General features: G+C 56.6%; 2 protein-coding genes across 5 annotated transcripts in view; one reads left to right on the plus strand and one right to left on the minus strand.

Annotated features, from left to right (window-relative positions):
* GTPBP1 (GTP binding protein 1) overlaps positions 1–11,635 on the plus strand; it is a 38,241-nt gene extending 26,606 nt beyond the window's left edge. Inside the window, exons 12-13 of one of the 3 annotated variants that reach the window (XM_034643890.1) lie at positions 87–168; positions 302–2,186. In XM_034643890.1, the coding sequence (XP_034499781.1) occupies positions 87–164 (78 nt within the window). In that variant the 3' untranslated portion in view covers positions 165–168; positions 302–2,186. Of the gene's footprint in view, positions 1–86; positions 2,187–9,386 lie in introns of those variants that run through there. The other 2 variants (XM_034643891.1, XM_034643889.1) reach the window with 2 other exon arrangements.
* Positions 489–18,129, minus strand: SUN2 (Sad1 and UNC84 domain containing 2). Of its 2 annotated transcripts, none has more exons than XM_034643888.1 (18): positions 18,085–18,129; positions 15,027–15,185; positions 13,994–14,184; positions 13,505–13,642; positions 12,815–12,910; positions 12,335–12,428; positions 11,295–11,365; positions 9,609–9,733; positions 7,456–7,710; positions 6,994–7,071; positions 6,527–6,570; positions 5,818–5,983; positions 5,227–5,448; positions 4,824–4,905; positions 4,306–4,421; positions 3,989–4,156; positions 3,555–3,647; positions 489–2,183 (listed from the first exon to the last, which is right to left on the minus strand). In XM_034643888.1, the coding sequence occupies exons 2-18, from the start codon at positions 15,146–15,148 to the stop codon at positions 2,070–2,072; spliced, it is 2,175 nt and encodes a 724-aa protein (XP_034499779.1). In that variant the 5' UTR covers positions 15,149–15,185; positions 18,085–18,129; the 3' UTR covers positions 489–2,069. The 2 variants fall into 2 exon arrangements, with proteins under 2 accessions (XP_034499779.1, XP_034499778.1); XM_034643887.1 differs by having other exon boundaries at positions 4,824–4,908.
* Between the last annotated feature and the right edge of the window lie 6 nt (positions 18,130–18,135).

Genomic DNA, 18,135 nt, shown 5'->3' on the forward strand with positions numbered 1-18,135 from the left:
ATATTGGCAGGGAAGGGCCAGGACCTGTTCCTCTGAGCTGGCAGGTTCTGGCTCTTCAGGGGACCCATCTCCTTGTGCCATCCCAGCACAGGTACAAGGGACAAATGTCCAGTTCCCGCAGTGGAGTCCAGTCCCACACTGAAGGCAGACGTGGTCAGAGGTGAACAGGTAATTCTTCTACCTTCTGCTCATGTGGCACCGAGAGATTCAGGCAAAGCCGCCCCCTTCTACTGGGATGTCTAGGAGGGCTAATAAAGCCACCTCCCTTCTTTCTCTACCTCCTTTTCTCTCCCGAGTCCAGAATCCCAGAGCAGGGCCAGCCTCAAGCCCTGTTCCCCCATCCCAGCTGGTTTTAGTGGAGACACCTGGGTTTCCGAAGTTCAGGGGTAAGTCTTTGGGGCATTGTTTTGGTTCAGAGTTCATTCTCTTGTTTTCCCAAGAGCAGAGTCCCTGTGCCAGGGCCAGATAAAAACTATACACGCCATGAATCCTGGGCATAATTTATTTTTTTTTGCATAGGCATAAATTAGAATCTGGAGATAAAAAATTCAGAACCAGTAGTGCAGCATTTGTGACAGGAGAGCGCAAAACGAAACCTGGTTGTCTGGGCTGGGGCCACTGCCAGAGGACCGCTGGTGGCCTTGGGCCTCATCTTCCTTCCAGCTTCCTCCCCTAGGAGCCCATCTGAGGCTCAGCCCTGCTCCCAGGGCACCTGCCTCCACAGCAGCCCCTTGCGGCAGCCGGGTTACAAGGAACTGCAGTCAGCCAGTGCCCCACAGAACGGGGCTAGGAATCAAGCCCGAAGCTTTTCAGTTAAAAAATCAGACCTTGAAAAATATATACATAATACAGCAGGGCCTGCTTGGCTCTAAAAGCCCTCTTCTCCCCCCCAGCCCACCACCCCTGAATGCCACCCCCCCAACAGAAAATGAGCCAGAAAGGAAACAATCTTGAGCAAGAGCTGAAAGAGTCCCAAGGGGATAGCTGAGGATCAGGGCCCTTACAATCACGGGCCTGATTGGGATGGGGGCCCACAGTGGACAGACCTCTTCCCACCATGACACCTTGAATGTCACCATCATACTCATTGGACCACCCCGAGAGCCTGGGGGATACCCTGCTTCTCACCCTTTTAAGCTTACCCCAGCTGCTTATGGCCTCATAAACTGGTCTGGGCTCCCTGCACCCTGGGGGAATGTGACAAGCTTGCTCTGGGGCACAGGCAGGCCCTAGCAGGAATGGGGAGCAGAGTAGACCCTGGTCCCCGCATCAGGAGAGAGAGAGAGAGAGAAAGCAACTAGCCCCAGCAGAGGGGGAATCCTAGAGGCTGGCTCCCTGGCCCCTCAGAGGCTCACAGAAGCCAGACCCTTGAGGATATGGGAAGCCCAAGGGCCCACTTTGACCCAGAACAAATACAGTGTAGCGAAGCCTTTGGGGGACCTCATGAGTCAGGCTCCCTTAGGTTGATGGCACTAGACTTCTAGAAGAGCCCAGCTGCCCTGTGCAAGGAGCTTTCTGCCTAGGGCTCAATCCCAACCTGCACCACAAGCACTTTCCTCCCAGAGGACCTCACTTCCCTGCCTGCGGATGGGGGCGGCTCACTTGCCCCAGGCTCTCACTTATATCCCACCCACGGCTTTGGCACCTGCTTCATTCACATGCCAACCAACAGCAGCTCCCTGGGTGCCAGCCCCCCATCCTGGTTAAGGGGCAAACAGATCACCCATCTTTGCTGGTACATGTCCACTCATTGCCTGTTTCTCAGTCCCCCACGATATGCTACATATATACACCCTCCCAAGAGGGGGAAGTAGACACCAAGTGCGTGGCACAAGGAGGACAAAGAAAAGGGACGCTGGAGCTTGCTGTCCACCTCAAGGTGTCCCGCTGCTAGGAAAGCCCTGCGTATTCTCAGCTCCATCGGGCCAGGGGTTCTTGCTCCTGGAAGTCTGTGCGCTGGTCAAGCGTGTGGAGAAGTGGCAGGGGTGCTGCTCTCCCACTCCCGGAGAAGGGGGCATGTGCCGAGAGGGGCTGGCCTCCCAGCTGGCTGGCCGCAGCACAGAGAAGGCCTAGTGGGTGGGTTCCCCGTGCACCCGGAAGCGGTAGATGCACGTGTACTCGGGGTGGCCCCAGTTAGTCAAGATCCGAAGCTCCACCACCTGGTATGTGGCCATTTTAGTGTCCTGGGTAGAGAAAGAAGGGTTAAGAGTGGCCAGGTCCTCAAACCTCACTGACAGGAGGGCAGGAAGAGAGACAGCCAGATGCATGCTCCCCACCCGCATCAGCCTCTACAGGGAAGTAGGCTTCAAAGCTCCTGTCTTCAGACCATGGAGCAGAGTTTCCAGCCTGTAAGCCAGGAGCCCCGGGGCCTTCAGAGGTCCTCCAGGGGCCATTGATCCACAGCCACATACAAATGGCCTTGTAGTCGAGGACCAGCGAGATTCATCCCAGACTGACAGATTCACAGGAGCTATTGCTGTCAGTGGACAGAATTACCTTCACGGAGGGTCTGATAGATGTTAATGCTGGAAAAGAATCCTTTTACTTTGAATTAGGCAGAATTTTTCTCTCTCAAGTTCTCATCAGGTCTCTGTCCTCTTTGCTCAAAAAGGCACAATTTTTGAGTGAGCTTTTGGAGCAAATTTCCCCTGGTTTGATGCCAATAGGCACAGCGCTTTCCGATTCTTCTGTCTCCCTCTAGCCTTCCACACAGCCTTCTGTCCTCTACCTTCTCCTAAGGGCTCAGTCTGCACCCATCCCTGAGAAGTCCCAAGCACTCCGCTTGGCTCAGTTACCGCCCTGGAGCGGACCACTCATCTCTGTGTCTGGTTCCCCTGATTGCTCCACTGGCCCATCCCGCAGGTGCCTCAGACTTGGTGGCCAAACCCCCTCCTGCGGTAGCCTGCCTCTTGGCACCTAGGAGCCATCCCCCTCTTCCCCACTTCTGTCTAACCTGACCCTTGGCCTCCCAACTGGAAGCCTCTCAGGCCTCCCTCCTAGGATCGAGCCCTGCATTGGGTTCCCTGGTCAGCCTGGAGTCTGTTTCTCTCTCTCTGCCCTTCCCCCCACTCATGTGCTCTCTCTCAAATAAATAAAATCTTAAAAAAAAAAGAAAAAAAAAGAACATTGATTCCTTAGGGCAGTTGGAACCTGGGAGCCTATCTCCTGGGGTGGAGACTGGGAATCTGCATTTCTAATAAGGGCCTAGGAAACTGATGCCCACTCAAGTTGAGGCGAGCACCCTCCCTCCGTGCCCTAGCCATGCTGCACCGCCTGAGGCTCAGCTGGGCCACCCTCGGACAACTGCCCTTTCCAGGCAGCCTTCTCCATGCTCCCTGGCTGGGATGGGCCCTGTGCTGACATCTAGGTGGTGCCTTCCCCATGCCCCCTGGACAGCTGTCCCTGTTCCCTACCTTGAGCTCTTGGAAGGCAGGGGCTGTACTTTTTCTTGCCCTGAGTCCCCAGTGCCCGGCCCAGGGTAAGTGCTCAGAAACTCTGCTGAGTGGATGGGAAAGGGACTATGCCACCTCTGCGAGCACAGCAGAGTCCTGTACCTGAAAATAGAAGGTCTGAATGGGCTCCCCATCCTGGTCATAGGTGAACTGGCCAAGAAGTGTCCCCTCTTGCTGCAGGTCTTCATCAAACCCCTGAAAAGAGAACAAGATGGAGGGAAGATCTTGCACTTAGACAAGTGCCCCGGCCCCCCAGGGAGGAATGCTCTCCCTTCCTGTTCTCATACTGGTCCCTTCCCACACCAGCAGATCGGCAGCAGCCTTGGCAGGACTGTAGGGGCCCTGAGCCCTGGACCCAGTTTCTTCCAGTGCAGCCTAAGATAACTGGGACTGAGGTACCATTTCCCACCCCGCTGCTCTCTCTTCCAAATCTGTTCCCTTCCTCCCAGCCAAAGAACAGATCACAGCTTTATCCTCGGTAGAGCCTCACAGGGCCCTGTAGCCCCTCTGACCCCCCCCCCCCAACAGGTACTCACGAAGATGGAGAAGTCCTTGGGGGCACTGGAGATGGTGCTGTTGGGTGACAAGGACTTGGGGACATGCTCTAAGGTGACAGCCGTGGGGCGGATGCGGGCAGAGAGGCGAACCACGGCAAAGCCCTGGGGCCCCTGGAAGGCCCAGCAGTTGCCTGGGTGCACGTCTGGCTGGAGCGGAAGGAAGCTGGGTCAGCATAGGGCTGGCGACAAAGACAGCCCACCCTGAGCACAGCTTTTGCTGACCCAGGATGGGAGTCCCCCCAGCTACACGGTGACTCTGCTGTGGGCCCCTGCTGCTGCCCTCTTTGGGTACGTACCTGGAGGATGACTCGGGGCGACTGGGAGTGGTACCACAGGGGGATGCCGAAGAGGCTGAGGAGGGCCGTCTTAGTCTCGTAGGTCTCAGAACAGCGGGTGCTGATAACGCTAGCCCCTAAGACAGGAAAGCAAGGCAGTGTGGGCACCTGGAGCTGGACCCCAGCAGGGGACGGAGGGTGGGAGACCCAGACACCAGTGCATCTCACCAACCCAGGGAACCCAGGCAGGGACGGCTATTGCCATGTCCTCTCTCAGGTTGGAGGGGAGATGCCCCAGGCCTAGTCTTGTCCCTCAACTATATCCAACTACAGAGTAACTGTAAATGTCAGCTTCTCCCTGGCCAACAGTGGTGTTCAGTTCATCCAGACTTCTCCAAGCTTCTTCCCTTGCCTTTGTTGTGAGTGATCTGTGCTGATCTCAAGCCCCACTCGCCTAGCACCTTGGCTGCCCCGGCTGATGCTAGAGGGCCTCCCTGCACGGGGACCCGCTCTGCAAAGGGCAGAGAGCACACACACACCTCCGGATTCCAGAGCGTAGTCCACCATCCCGATGCGGTCCTCACTGTAGCGCTTCAGGGCCTGGTTTACGATGCGCTGCACCTGCTAAAAGACACACCCAGGGCGGCTGCCAGGAGAAGCAGATTGGTCCACCCCTGAGCCCCTACTACTGGGGGCCAGGGACCCCTGAATGGGCCCCTTCTATCCTGCACCACACACTGGGGTCCAGCCACGCATGCCACTTCCCTAGGTGTCCCCTCCCACCCCACCAGCCCCAAGCCAACATCAGAGCCTCTCGCATGTCCCTTAGGCCTTGGAACATACCAGAAGCCGGTACTGTAGGACTGTGCAGGTCTACGGCTCCCAGGGAAGAGAACACTGTGTCAGGGGGTGGGGGTGTTCCAGGGACCACACAGTCCTCACCTCCTCTGTCACCCCGATCACGCCTTCCTTCTGCAGTGTCAGCCCCAGGCTGGCCGCAGCCTCGCTTGCTGACCTGCCCTGCATCTCGGCCACGTGGGCGAGGATCTTGCTCTCCAGCTCCTGCAGCTGAGCTTGCAGCTCCTCTCGCTGAACGAGCCCCGTGCGGGTTCCCCCGCCTCGGAGAAGGAACTGACTGACCCAGGCGGGGAACTGAGACTCCACCTAGGGACCAAAAAAAGGGTCTCTCAGAGGCTCACAGGGACAGGGTTACTCTGGTGGCCCAGGCCAGGGCAGGGTGGTGCCTGGTTTGAGTGGAGGGTTAGGGAAGGAGCACAAGCCTGGGAGGGGAGGGCCGGGCCAGCAAATCCTGCTAGCCCACACGGAGGAAAGAGTTACGAACAACCCTCCACGTTACTGAAAACAAAACAGGAACAACTGTGAAAGAAAGCCAACGTCCGTGCCAAGTCCCAAGCAGGGGCCGGTGGGACTAACAGGCCACCGGGGCAAGAGGCTCTTTGCCATATAGGCTCCTAGGACAGACGCCCTCAGAGGACAGGGTGTTCAGCAGGGGACTTGGGGGTTCCAACTTACGTCATCCCTCACGGCCTGCAGCTGCTGGGGCAGGAGGCCCACTTGGTCTGCCACCGAGCTCTGCTTCAGGCTCAGGGCTGCCAGTTCCTGCCGCAGGCCTGCCAGCTGGCCCTCCAGCCGCGCCAGCTCCTTCATGGAGTTCTCTCGGAAGGACTCTTGGGTCATCCTGCTCCCAAAGAGAGGAGAAAAGAGTAAGCCTTGGATCTCTGGTGACAGGTGAGGCCATGCTGAAGAATACAAGAGGATCCCCACGTTGGCTCCCGATAGAAGTGTGTGCCCATTACCCGCAGGTGCATGCAAGGCCTACACCTGGGGACCCTGGCTGTAGAACACAGCACCTATGAGTTGGTTTGCTGAGCCCAAGGAATGCATTCTTACCCTGTTCCCTTTCTAAGCCCAGGTCCATAATTCACTCTGCCTCGGCCTCTCCCACCCTCCACACCTACAGATGCCCCAGACGGGGGCATGGCAAGGCAGCCTGCATGAGCGTGTACAGAAAAAAGGGTGGGTCTACACGTGAACCCACAAATCCCAGTTCTCTCGTAGTGCCCCCCATACCCAACCTCTCTTGCACCTCAAGGACAGGTTCTAAGCAGGTGTTCCTGAGCTAGATTTCAGCCATCCCCTCTCCGCTCTGGGACTCTGCTCCCCAGGCCTGCCCCGGGGTGGGGGGAGGAGCAGGCCTAGGGCAGATGGCAGTAGCCATTACCTTTGCCACTCAGACTTCAGCTGCTGGATTCGAGCCTCAGACTCCTGGAAGCAGGAAGAAGGCACAGATAAAACAAATGCCAAGCGCACAGAGGCCGGCCGGTCTCCCAGAGCAGGATCTGTGCCCTTTGGAGTCTGTCTCACCACGGCCCCACCCCGGCAAACCTAAACATCTCCTGGTCAAGGTCCTTAGGAGAGGCCCCCTGCTGGCACACTTCGGCATTCATTCATTCACTCACTCATTCACTCGGCATGTTATACCCAGCATAACAGGCCGCCTGAAAGCCCCACTTCCTCAAGCACGCTCCAGCGTGTCCCTGCAGAGCATTCCAGAGCCCATGGGTTCGGCTCCCGCAGAAGTCAGGGGACTATACCCCCACCCCGTCAGTTGTCTAAGCAGGCCCATCGGGAGAGCCCCGCTGTCTCAGCCCAAGAGCAGATGATGAACTGGATAAGGGCCCCACTGACCTGGGAGGCCTGGACAATTTTCTTAAAGAGGTCTTCGGAGTCTTGCTGATGCTCTGCTCTCAGGCTGACCAGCTCCTCCTGTCAGACAGAGGAGAGCGGCTGAGGACTTTCTGGAGTTACAGGCAGAGGGAACTTCCCAACCAGTAGTGGTGGGATTGGACCTTGAACCAGGCCTGTCTGACAGCAAACTTCAGCTCCTGGCCTTTATGCTCCAGTGCTTCTTGGAAACACGCAAGACCCCCTTGATCTCCACTGCACACCACTTGTGCCACGCATGCCAGTCTCGTGCTTGCACGACTGGGTGGGGGTGCAAGGATAGACACGACAGCCTCCATTTTACAGGAGGGGGCTAAGGCTTAGAGACACTGCTGTCTCTGTCATCCCAGGGTGCGCAGTGCCTCGCCCCTCCACCCCATTCACCCGCAGTGCCACCCCCACGCCGCTCCGCCTGCGCTCAGAGACCTGGATCCAAGCGGCGGTGTCCCTGCGGAAGTCCTCCTTCAGGGCAGCCTCACGGCGGCTCACCAGCCCCTCCAGAAGCGCCAGCGTGTCCTCCTGGCTCAGGCCCACGTGGCCTCCCCCACCAGCAGCCCCCTGCCGCAGCTCCAGGCGTTCCAGCCGCACAGCCTCCTTCTGCCAGTTGGAGGAAAATTCAGCAGCGAGAGCTTCCAGGCGCCGCTCCAGAGAGTGGACCCGGGACATGATGTGCTGCTCAGCCTGGGGGGTGGGGAGGGAAAGGCCACGAAGGTGAGTGACCTAGGACGACAGTGCTTCCCGAACAGAAAGGGAAGAGAATCCCAGCAACGTACAAATGTGGACACACGCTGGCTCTGTGCCCACTCTGTGGCCGGCAGGTAGGGGAGTACACCAGCAGCGAGACGCCCTGCCAGAAGCCTGCTGACACGTGGTGACCCTGCAGCACAGGATGCTGGACACACGCAGCCCGGAAGGGTCTGATCCCCAAGGAGGAGTGGGTGCGAGCCAGGTGAGCAGGGACATAGCGAGGAGGGAGCCGCAGCGGGCTGGGTGCCTGCCAGGCTGACCCCAGCCCCCTCCCTCCACTACCTGGGTGTGCATGCTGGAAAGCGAGGGGCCAAGGGGTTCAGCTGCTGACTTCAGCAGCTCCCACTAAGTCTGTCCAAGAGAGCTAGGGCTAAAAGACAAAATAATTTGAAAAGGCTTGCTTTCTTCTCTTTAATTGGAGGGCCCACAGAGTAAATAGAATAGAAGTCATTTGGACTTGGGGGTTGTACCCGATAGCATGCTATGAATTCTGAGACACTTGCTGGCTTAAAAACAAAAATCTTTGTCAAGGGAAGATATAATCTGTCAACTGTCAGTTAAAGACAGGAGCCTCCTGAGTGCAGAAGTTGCTTCTGATTTTTAAAATTTTTTAAATAGGCTGTACATTTGCAGGACTCAAAAAGCAAACAGAAGTCATTCTCCTAACCTGTGTCCCTATCCACCTGGTGCCCTCAACCACCACCCACTCCCAAACCAAGCAACGATTCTCGTTAGTGTCTTTATGCAAACGTAAGCAAGTACAATGACATACTCCCCCCTTTCCCAGGAAAGGTGGCCCTGGAATTGTATTTAATGTCTTAACTAACGATTACAAAAGGGAAAGTTATGCCAAAATAGGGCATTATTTTATGAAACGATAACATGATGGCCAGGAAAGTAATATCCACCAAAATAAATAGTTAAAAATGTTCAATTAGATTGAGCAAAATACAAGCAAAATTCCAATGTATTTAGGGAATAAAGAATTTTACATTTTCATTGTCTCACACACACATTGTGGTTATCTGGGCACTTATTACCCGCCACTGGGCTGCAGGCTCCTTGAGGACACAGCCTGGACTGCAGAAATGGCCCCTGTTCTACCCTCCTCCCTGTACTGGCAACTTCCGCAGTGTGGCCTTGCAGGGGCTCCCATCAAGAGGAGGGGTCTGTGTCCCCCTCTCGGAATCTAGAATGGCTTTGGGATTGCCTTCGGCCTAGAACGTGGTGGAAGGAACAGTTCTGAATCTAGGCCTGATTTTGCTCCCATGGAACCGTGGTCATTGGCTATGTGAACAAGCCTCGGTTAGCCTGCTGCGCGAGAAAAGCACGTGTGGCACATGGCCCACCCCATCGGCCAGCTGCAGACACACAAGGGAGCCCAGCCTAGACCAGCCGGAGGAGCCACAGACTTGTGAGCTAATCAAACGCTTGTGGTTTTAAGGCCCTGATTTTAGGGGTGATTTACTTGTGGTAACTGGTAACTGACCAACATATCACCTTAGTCGTAGACGATGCTTTGTAAATACTTATGAAATTATATTGCAAAGGAACAAAAGCTGACAAAATGATTTGTCTCATTCTTTTTCCTTTGGTTTTCTGAGTTTCAGATGGCAACTAACTTTGGGACCGTTTCAAGTCCTATTTGAGCACAAGCAAACTGCTTTCCCAGTACCTGCGCCCCAAACACTAGAGAAAGGGGTGTCCTGGGAGACAAGACAACTTAGCAGCGAGGACTGCGCCTCTTCTCAGCCCTGCGTGTAAGGCGTAAGGGCCCGGAAATCAACTGCAAACACAGGCGGAGTGGGGACCAGTGACCCCCAGATGCTCACCTGGAAGGGGGAGGAGTCTCTGGACTCCCACATGTCCTGCCGCCCGCTGCTGCTCTTCGCAGCCCACCAGGAAACCACAGCAGGCTGGAGCGTCTGCAGCCCGTACGGGTAGAAGTACCAAGCACCTGTGCGCAGAGGAGAGGGGTGACCCAGGCCCGCGGTCACGAGCGAGAAGGCACAAGCCGCTGAAGACGGCAGCCTGATCGACATGGGTTATCAGCAGCCCGTCTCGTTCCGGTGAGCTGCGCTTCTGCTAGGAGGTAGTCTGAGGGAGGGAGGTTCCCGTCCTCCTCTGGGCAGCAACGTCCACCCAACAGCCCGGAGTGTACGCGTTCCCACACCCCTCGGGAACCCTCATCTCTTGGGGGGTTGCAGAACTCAGAGAATGTGGCTCTAATAAGCTAGGGACAATCCAGGGGTAGAACCAGAGGCCACCACAGGGTGTCCATCAGAATCACCCAGGAAGCTTTGCAAATACCCAACATCTGGCCGCTCTCTCTAGAGCGTGAGATTCACTGGTCCGGGGGATCCCTCTGTAGGGCAGGTGTTTTTGTTTTAAAGATTTCACTTATTTATTTTAGAGAGAAAGAGAGCGAGTGAGTCGGGGGAGGAGCAGAGGGAGAGGGAGAAGCAGACTGTGTGTGGGGGTGTGGAGCCTGATGTGGGGCTGGATCCCGTGAGCCCAAGATCAGGACCTAACCCGAAACCAAGAGCTGGCTGCCCAACCAACTGAACCACTGCGGCGCCCCTGTAGGTGAGTCTTAAAAGCTCCCCAGGACGGGCACCTGGGTGGCTCAGTCGGTTAAGTGTCTGACTCTTGATCTCAGGGTCATGAGTTCAAGCCCAGCATTGGGCTCCATGCTGGGCGTGGAGCCTCCTTATAAAAAAGGAAAAACAAAATAAGCTCCCCAGGTAACTGTCATGGACCACTGCCGTGGAGAATCCCTAGAACAAGACACTTGCTAAGAGAGGGTGCTTTCGACCCAAGACAGAACACAAGGCTACAGTGACAGTGACACGTGCATCTTGCTTTAGGGGTCATCTGCTTGTGATGCGTTTACTCCTGAGCTGTGCACGTGCAGTGGGTATAGGGATGAGGGCACCTGAAAAGCTGTATGGGTCTCCTAGGACAGGCATTGGAACAATGTCAAGCATGTTCCATTCGTATAAAAGGGCATGTTTCTCTCTACTGCTTTATTGTTTTGATTTCAAAGAGAGCTAAAGATTAAACTTGACGTCGTAAGAAGAATTCACTCACCCGGACGACATCCTGATTTCGAATGGAGGGAAACGGACTACTAGTAACAGTGTCAAGATCCCTGCTCTTTACCCCAGTGCTCCTGTACCAGGAGCATGTCTTGCGCCGGGGGGTTGCTCTAGACGTGCCCGGCAGTGCGGAGCAGCCACCCAAACCAAGATCGGTGGACTGGGGCCGGACGCCCTGAGAATGCCGCATGGGTCCCTGAGGACCCAGGAGAGCCAGACGGGACTGGGAGCTGCCCAGACACAGTGTGATCCCACTCGTCCTGCCTCCTTCCCTTTCCTGCAGGTCATCACCGTCTGGTTTTCACATCTCTGCTTGGCCCGGCCCCCACCCACACCCTGCCCTGCCGCTCTGGCTCACCAGCTCCATTGCGGCCTGGCCCGCTCATCCTACCCCTCCCCTGCAATACCGGGCAGGCTCACCGTAGGTCAGGCCGGTCATAAGCAGCAGCAGCAAGAGGAACCACAGGAATGTCTTCACAGAGGAGAAGCGCCTGGACCACAGGAGGGGACAGTGGGGGACGGGGGGGGCAGAGGTGTCAGGAGGGCATTTGGGCCTCTTCATCCCCACGGGGCGTCTGCAGAGGCTTTTCCTGAGTGCTGAACTAGAGTTAGAGGGAGTGCCCTGAAGGCTCTCATCTTCCCAGGGCCCGACTGGATCCTTTAGAGCTTTACCTGCAGGTCTTGGAATAATGGGGAGAATTCGGACGCTCTGAATTTTATTGATGTTATTAAAAAAAAAAAAGTGGGGTCTTTTGGAAAAATCTGCAATTTTCATATATAGAGGTCCTCTAAGCAAGCCAATAGAAAAAAAAATATGGAACTCCTTAAACAATACTTTATTTTAGAAAAATGAGGAACTTTCTGGTGACACAGACCCATCCTTGCCCCTCTTCTCAGCACAGCTGGCCAACCATTCGGCTAGGGTTAGGCCAGAGGACCTGACTTCCTGGCTTGGGCTTCTTTCCTGGCTCTGCTGGGTCAGGGACGTGGGAAATAAACCCACGGCATCCTCACACAGCACCTATTCCTGGCTTCTGAACACGCCTCAGAGAACACTGGGTTCTAGACGGCCGTGGGGCCTAGAGGGAAGCCGAACTTTCTTGGCAACACCACTTGTTGGCCAGAGCCTAAAACCTGACCCGCAGGAGGAAGGCCGGGCTCGTCAGGCTCAGAAGTGGCCAGATGGGGCTGGCATTTAGCAGAATGAATCCAGGAAACAGGAATCCGTAATTCCAGAATACTCCCTGAAGAGCTACTGGTTTGGAAAACAACAGCTGACTCGGTCTCATCATCCGTCAGGCAAAGAGGGGCTCGGGGGAGTCTGCTCCCTGCTCACTGATAAAAGCTACGTGTGAGCTGGGACAACCACATTCAGAGAGAGGACATAAATGGGTTTAGCAGCTTTATTGGTCCCTTCTGTCCCAGAGCTTCCGGATTGTCAAAGTGGGGGTCCCGCTCACCTGGTTAAAACGAAGACATCGAGAAGAGAGGCAGCTGTCGTCAGGCGATACCAGGTGGTGCCAACCCACCAGTAGAGGAGGCCAAAGAGCCGGCCTAGAAGAGGGACCAGCATCACCCTGAGCCGGTGGCCTGCAGGTCATGGTTTCACGGCGCCACTCTGTCCACCTGCAGCCCTCTCCGCCCCTACCCGCAGCACTGAGCTGCCAGAGCACCTTGGTCCTGTCCGAGGCTACCCCGTTCCTCGGAGCCCCTGCCCAGTCTGCCAATCCCCTCCATCGTGCCCCACCGCCGCTCCTGCCCCTCCACCCAAGGGTGCTAGAGTGTTACTATGGCTCCCGGTTTCCGGTGATTATTCTGAAATGAGCTTTCCCTGACGGTCCTGTGGTCTCTCCGTGGGCTGCCCAACCACAGGGAGAAGCGGGCAGAAGGGAATGCTGTAGAGAATGGCAATAACCGTACACAGAAGAGCCAGCACCCACCTGGAGAAGTGACAAGCGTCCAGAAACAAGAGGCTGCCCAGGAGACGGCGTTCCTTAACCGTGAACCCGAACTGCGGTGGTCAGTCTCCAAGTACCCTGCAGAGACAGAGAGGCCACCGCTCGGCCTGTCCTCACTTCTAAGAGCCCGAGGATACAGAGACTGCCTACTAGTTGTCTCCTTCAGACTGTGAGCTGAGACCACGCACCACACTCCTTTGCGCCCCCACAGCGCAACACAGGCCTGGCCCCCAGCAGGTCAGTAAATGTCTGTCAAAGGAATGAAGTGGTAGGTTTCTGACATATTATTTCCCTTGAGCTTCTCGTCTGCATCCCTCTCCCTGCCAGCAGGTCCTTCAAAACCATCGTTCAGAACTAAACTAAAGGGGTCAAGCCCCTCCTCTACGTGAAGCCCCACGTTAAGTATTTGCTGGAAACAAGTCAAACACGATGGAGTTGACCGGAGGGTGCTCAGACTGATGGGGACAAGGCCGTCACTGTGTGTTAAGGGCCCCCCTGGGCCTGGGTTCAAGGTGCCGTGGGGGCACGGGGGGATGCCCGGCTGGTCTGTGGAGAGGCCTGCCAGATACTGCGCTCTCTCGGGCTGTCAGGGGGCGCCTTCCCCGGGCCTCCCCCATCACCTCCCCAGCAGTCCCAGGACCTGCTGGAGCGTATCACCGAGGTATCACCTACCTGCAAAGTCATCTTCAGAAGAGTAGCCCGAGGAAGAACCCAGGAAGTCCTCGGAGCTCTTGTTCTCAGCAAGCCCATTGAGTTTGCTGCTCTCCGTGCCGCCCGTGCCCCTCCTCCTCCTCCCCCGCAAGTCCTCACCTGTGGAGGGAAGAGCGCGGGGTTCTCCGGGGGCCGAGAGCTGCTCCCAGGAGCCTAGTTCAGAGGGCCTCACAAGGACACCTTGAGTAGCATCTCTGATGGACAGATGGAACTGCCCTTCGCTTCTCCCGAGCTCCCTGGGTCCATGGTGGGGGGGGGCCTCTGGGCCTGGAGTGGCTCCATGACCACTTCGTTGTCTGAAGCGGCCTGTGAGTTCAGACACTCGGCCCCTCTAGCCCCTCCTCTGGCCCAGCAGTGCTTAGGAAACCACTCATGGGGAGACTTTGGGCCTTAAGTTTCCACTGGAAGCAAAGGAAGCAAAGCCCCAGGAGAAAGGTCTCGGGCACTCACTCCAGTAGGGGTCACTATGCAGGTGGTCATCGAGGATGGAGCTCCTGGCCAGGGAGGAGGCCCGGGGGCTGCCGAAGTAGGACTCCCTGACCACCGACTCGCTGTAGTAGGAAGTGTGTGCGTCGGAGGAGGGGCCCAGCTGGGGCGCTGGGGAGAGGCGCTTCATGTTGCTGGATTTCCTCTTCAAGGTCCTGCGGGAGATCAGCCAGGAGGGGAGAGGCCAGGAACAGGCAGGTGAGCCGGGCCAGGAACAGGAAAGCAGGACGCTCTGCCGGCCTCTAGTGAGTGGGTCAGCCGTGTTGCTAGGCAACGGACAGCTTCCCGGCTACTGACGGTGGTGCTTTCTCGGCTCCCATTATCTCTAAATCCCACCAGCAGTTAAGTGATGGAGTCAGGATTCAAATCCAGGTCCCTAACTTCAAAGCCCAAGTTTCTTCTCGTGCTTCTTAATGCAGTAGCAATTTCTACCACCCGCTGAAAACCCAGACCAAGCCGACCTGGCCTCCTGGGACTAGCCAAAGCCCCGTCGTGAGCTGTTATGGGGGCCTCCCATCCGCAAGCAGGGCAGGATGAGGCAGGAGCCTGCTTCAGCTCATTTGCTGTGCCCCTCAGACTTGCTCCTCTCCTCGGCTGCTTCGCTGGCCTTGCTGAGGGCCCTGCTGCAGCCCCACAGACGGGACACATGGGTCTGGGGGGATGGCCAGAAGGGCCCACCCATCCACAGCAGAGGGGGCTCCTGTGAACCTCACTTGCACTTTGAGGGCATATGGCCTGGGTTATTCTTGAAGCTGCCTCTCCCCACTTCCTGTCCTCTGAAACATGGGCGCAACAGCCCGGCTTACAACAGGGGGAGGAGAAACGGCACTGCGGGGTCCTGGCATCCTCACTGGTGGGAAGGCTCCCCTCAACCAGACAAGGGCATCTGATCTCTGCCCGCTGAGGTGGCAACAGAAAGACACCACGCGGCGACCCACCCTGCCCTCTGCTCTGCAGGTCAGCGCGATCCATGGTTGGGGGGGATGGCAATCCCTACCTTAGAGGGCTGTCTTTAAACAGGGTGCTCTGGCTGCCCATCACCGAACTCCCTCCACTGCTGCTGCCGCCATCATCGTCGCCCTGGGAGTAGCGCGTGAGCCGCTGGCTTCGGCGGGACATGACGACGTAGGATGGGGACCCTCCCCGTGAAGAGAGTCTTGGGAGAGAAAGGAGGACATGGGAGGCCTGGGGTGGGTCTCAGCTCCTCCCTGGGGACCTGGCTCCCAGAGAACAGTCCACCCCCTGTGCATTCAACCCAGCCTGAGAGGTGGGGACGTGGGGGCATCAAGCACCCCCCCCCGCACCCGCCTGGCCTCGGGCTCACTTAGTACCCGGGTGGCCTCTCCTGGTGCTTTCCAACAAGCTTTTCTAGTTTTCAGTTTACCTACCGCTGAGCCGCACGAGAGGCAGAACCAGACCTTCTGCAACCTTTGGCACATAGCAGAGTGCGTAGAACACAACAGGCACCCGAGAGATGCTAACTGAATGCCTCTGATCGCTGCTGCCTCGCCCAGACGCCCCAGTCCAGCCAACCCGCACCACACTGCCCTCCCCCTAGAGCCGTGCGCGCGCTCATCCCAGCTGCTGCTCTTCAAGGGGACACGCTGTCTTTTCCTTGTGGCTATACTCATTGACTCAGGGCGCCGATCCAACCTGGACTGGAGAAAACCTTTTCCTCGTAAGCCCCACCTCCACCCTGAAGGGGTCTGTACGCTGTTTCCCTTCCGCGGTTAATACAGCAACAGCAGGGCATCCTGGTAGGATGGTGATGGCGATGACAAAATACTTTGCTAAATGCCTCCTAGGTTAGGTACCTGGCTCCTTACACAGCCATCCCTGATCCTTGTGAACATGGGACGTCCCGTTACTGCCATTGGACAAGGGAGGAACCTGGGACACCGAGGTGATCAGTGACCCTGCCCACAACCTGGCCTGTGAATGACAGACACAGGGTTTGAGCTTAGATCTGACAGGTGGCACAGCCTGGGTCTCTCCCCTCTACCATAAAGTTTTCAAGCTGCCTTTTTTTTTTTTTTTTTTAGTTGTGTTGTGTGTCCCCAACTAGAGTCTTTAATAGCCTCAAATATGCTCAGAACAGGCTGTCGACAGGGTTGTCACACAACAAGTATTTGTTAACAAACTAACAAAACTGGGAGGTGGAGCAGCGGGGTGGGGTTACGGTCAATCTCTGTGGGAGGGAACAAGTCAGCACGTGGGGTGAGAAATCAAGGCTTTGGACTTGATATCGAGGACTCAAAGGAGGCCAAGGTGAGGAGACCAGGCAAAAGGCAGCGTTTGACAATAAGCCTTCCAGATATAAAAACTCAAATTCATAATCTCAGATGACCAATGTGAGGCAACGTGGTGCTTTTGCTGCCTGTGTACAAAGTCTTTTTGTACTTCGGCTCGCTCAATAGTCCCCAGTACTTGTGACTTATTATCGCTTCTAATATTCCTGGGTGATACTGAAACTGTTAGCTCCCTATGTTGTACAGAGGGCATAGACTGCTATTTCCCAACTCAAGACTGTGGAAAGCAGAAGGTCTGGTTAGTCTAGCTGGAGAATTCTAGAAAGTCCTCTTCTGAAAAACAAGCAGCCTCATGTCTTGGTCTTATTGGCGTCTTCCCAGGTAGGATGCCCACCTGGCATTCTTCTGTGGTTTTTAGCCGGTGTTGGTAAAGGGACCAACTGGGAGTAGCAAAGCAGGAAGTTGGCCTGGGTCCTTTTCTATATTCCACTCCTTATAAGGTAATTCCACCCCCACGACTGCCCTCCCCACCTGAAAGCTCCAGATGCCCATATAGGCTCCTCCTCTTAACCCCTGCCTGCCATAGGGAATGAAGCCTTCACCCCGGGGCAGAAACAAAACAATGTCTCTGCCAACTCAAGCAGCAGTTGGCAAGAATATAAATATTCAGAGGGAGTGTGGGGTGGGGTGGGGTGGCAGGGGGTGGTGAAAACTGTCAGCAGCCATCACCCTCCTTCACCCTCCCCGTCTTTCCTGTAGTCCCAGTATCATGAAATAGTTTGCAACCGAGTCTGGATTTCAGAAGATGAGAAAGGTCAGGCCTGAATCCTCCAAAACAAAACAAGAGCCTCTAAGAGCTCAAATCTTTTGCGTATCAGAATAGACCCCACCCTCACCAACACACACACACACACACACACACACACACACACGCACATCAGTTAAGAAACCCTCAAACACAACATCCCTCCCCACTTCTGGGCTGAACCACATCCTTTTCTCAACTCCACCTTTCCCCACACCCCCCTCCACAAACTTATATGGCAGTATCCGGCCGGTCTTCAGACTTAACCTAGATCTCGGGTGTTTTCCACGGGGCGTTTTCACACCACTTTCCCTCGTGGGACCTGTAAAACGCTCCAGGTGCTAACTCCCTTCTCCCTTCATTTTCTCTACGGGCTGAACCTGCAGACATTTTTCTTTTTCTTTCTTTCTCTCTTTCTCTCTTTCTTTCTTTTTTACCAACCACGCCCCTTCCCTGCCGCTCTGTTCTAAGTCACACTCCCGCCTCCTATTTGTTTGGTGTCTTTTTTAAAGAACGGAACAAAATGGGCCTTCCTCCTATTCCCAGAGTCTGACAGGCAGAGGCAGAGAACTGCCTGTCCCTGGAAACTGCCTGACTGGCACGAAAACACAGGCACTGCCCTGGGCCGGTCTGAGGTGGCCCGGCTCTCGCTCCCCTCCTCTCGCGGAGGTCCTGCCCAGGGAAGTCCCGCCTGGAGACATCCGCCCTCCGGGCTGGCCAGTGGGCGGGCTGCGGAGATGAGTCAGGGCGGCTGGCCCAGGCACCGCGCTGGTCCTTCCCGACCGGCCCAGGGGCGTGCGCCGGGCGGGGCTGGAGCCCGGCCCAGGTTGGCCCGGGGAGGAAGAGCCAGGCCTGGGCAGCTCGGCCCTGGCCGGAGCGGCCTGACGATGACCCCAGAGTCGGCGGGCCCGGCGCCCGGGGCCCGCGGGGAGGCGGGCGAGGCCGCCCCACCGCCCTTGCCCCGCACGTCCACCCGCCAGAGGCCCACGGCCGGCGGTTACCTGCTACCGCGGCTGCTCCGTGCGGGGCCGGGGGCGTCCGAGGCCCGCTGC

The sequence above is a fragment of the Ailuropoda melanoleuca genome, chromosome 15 (assembly GCF_002007445.2).
Source record: "Ailuropoda melanoleuca isolate Jingjing chromosome 15, ASM200744v2, whole genome shotgun sequence".
NCBI classification, from domain to species: Eukaryota; Metazoa; Chordata; class Mammalia; order Carnivora; family Ursidae; genus Ailuropoda; species Ailuropoda melanoleuca.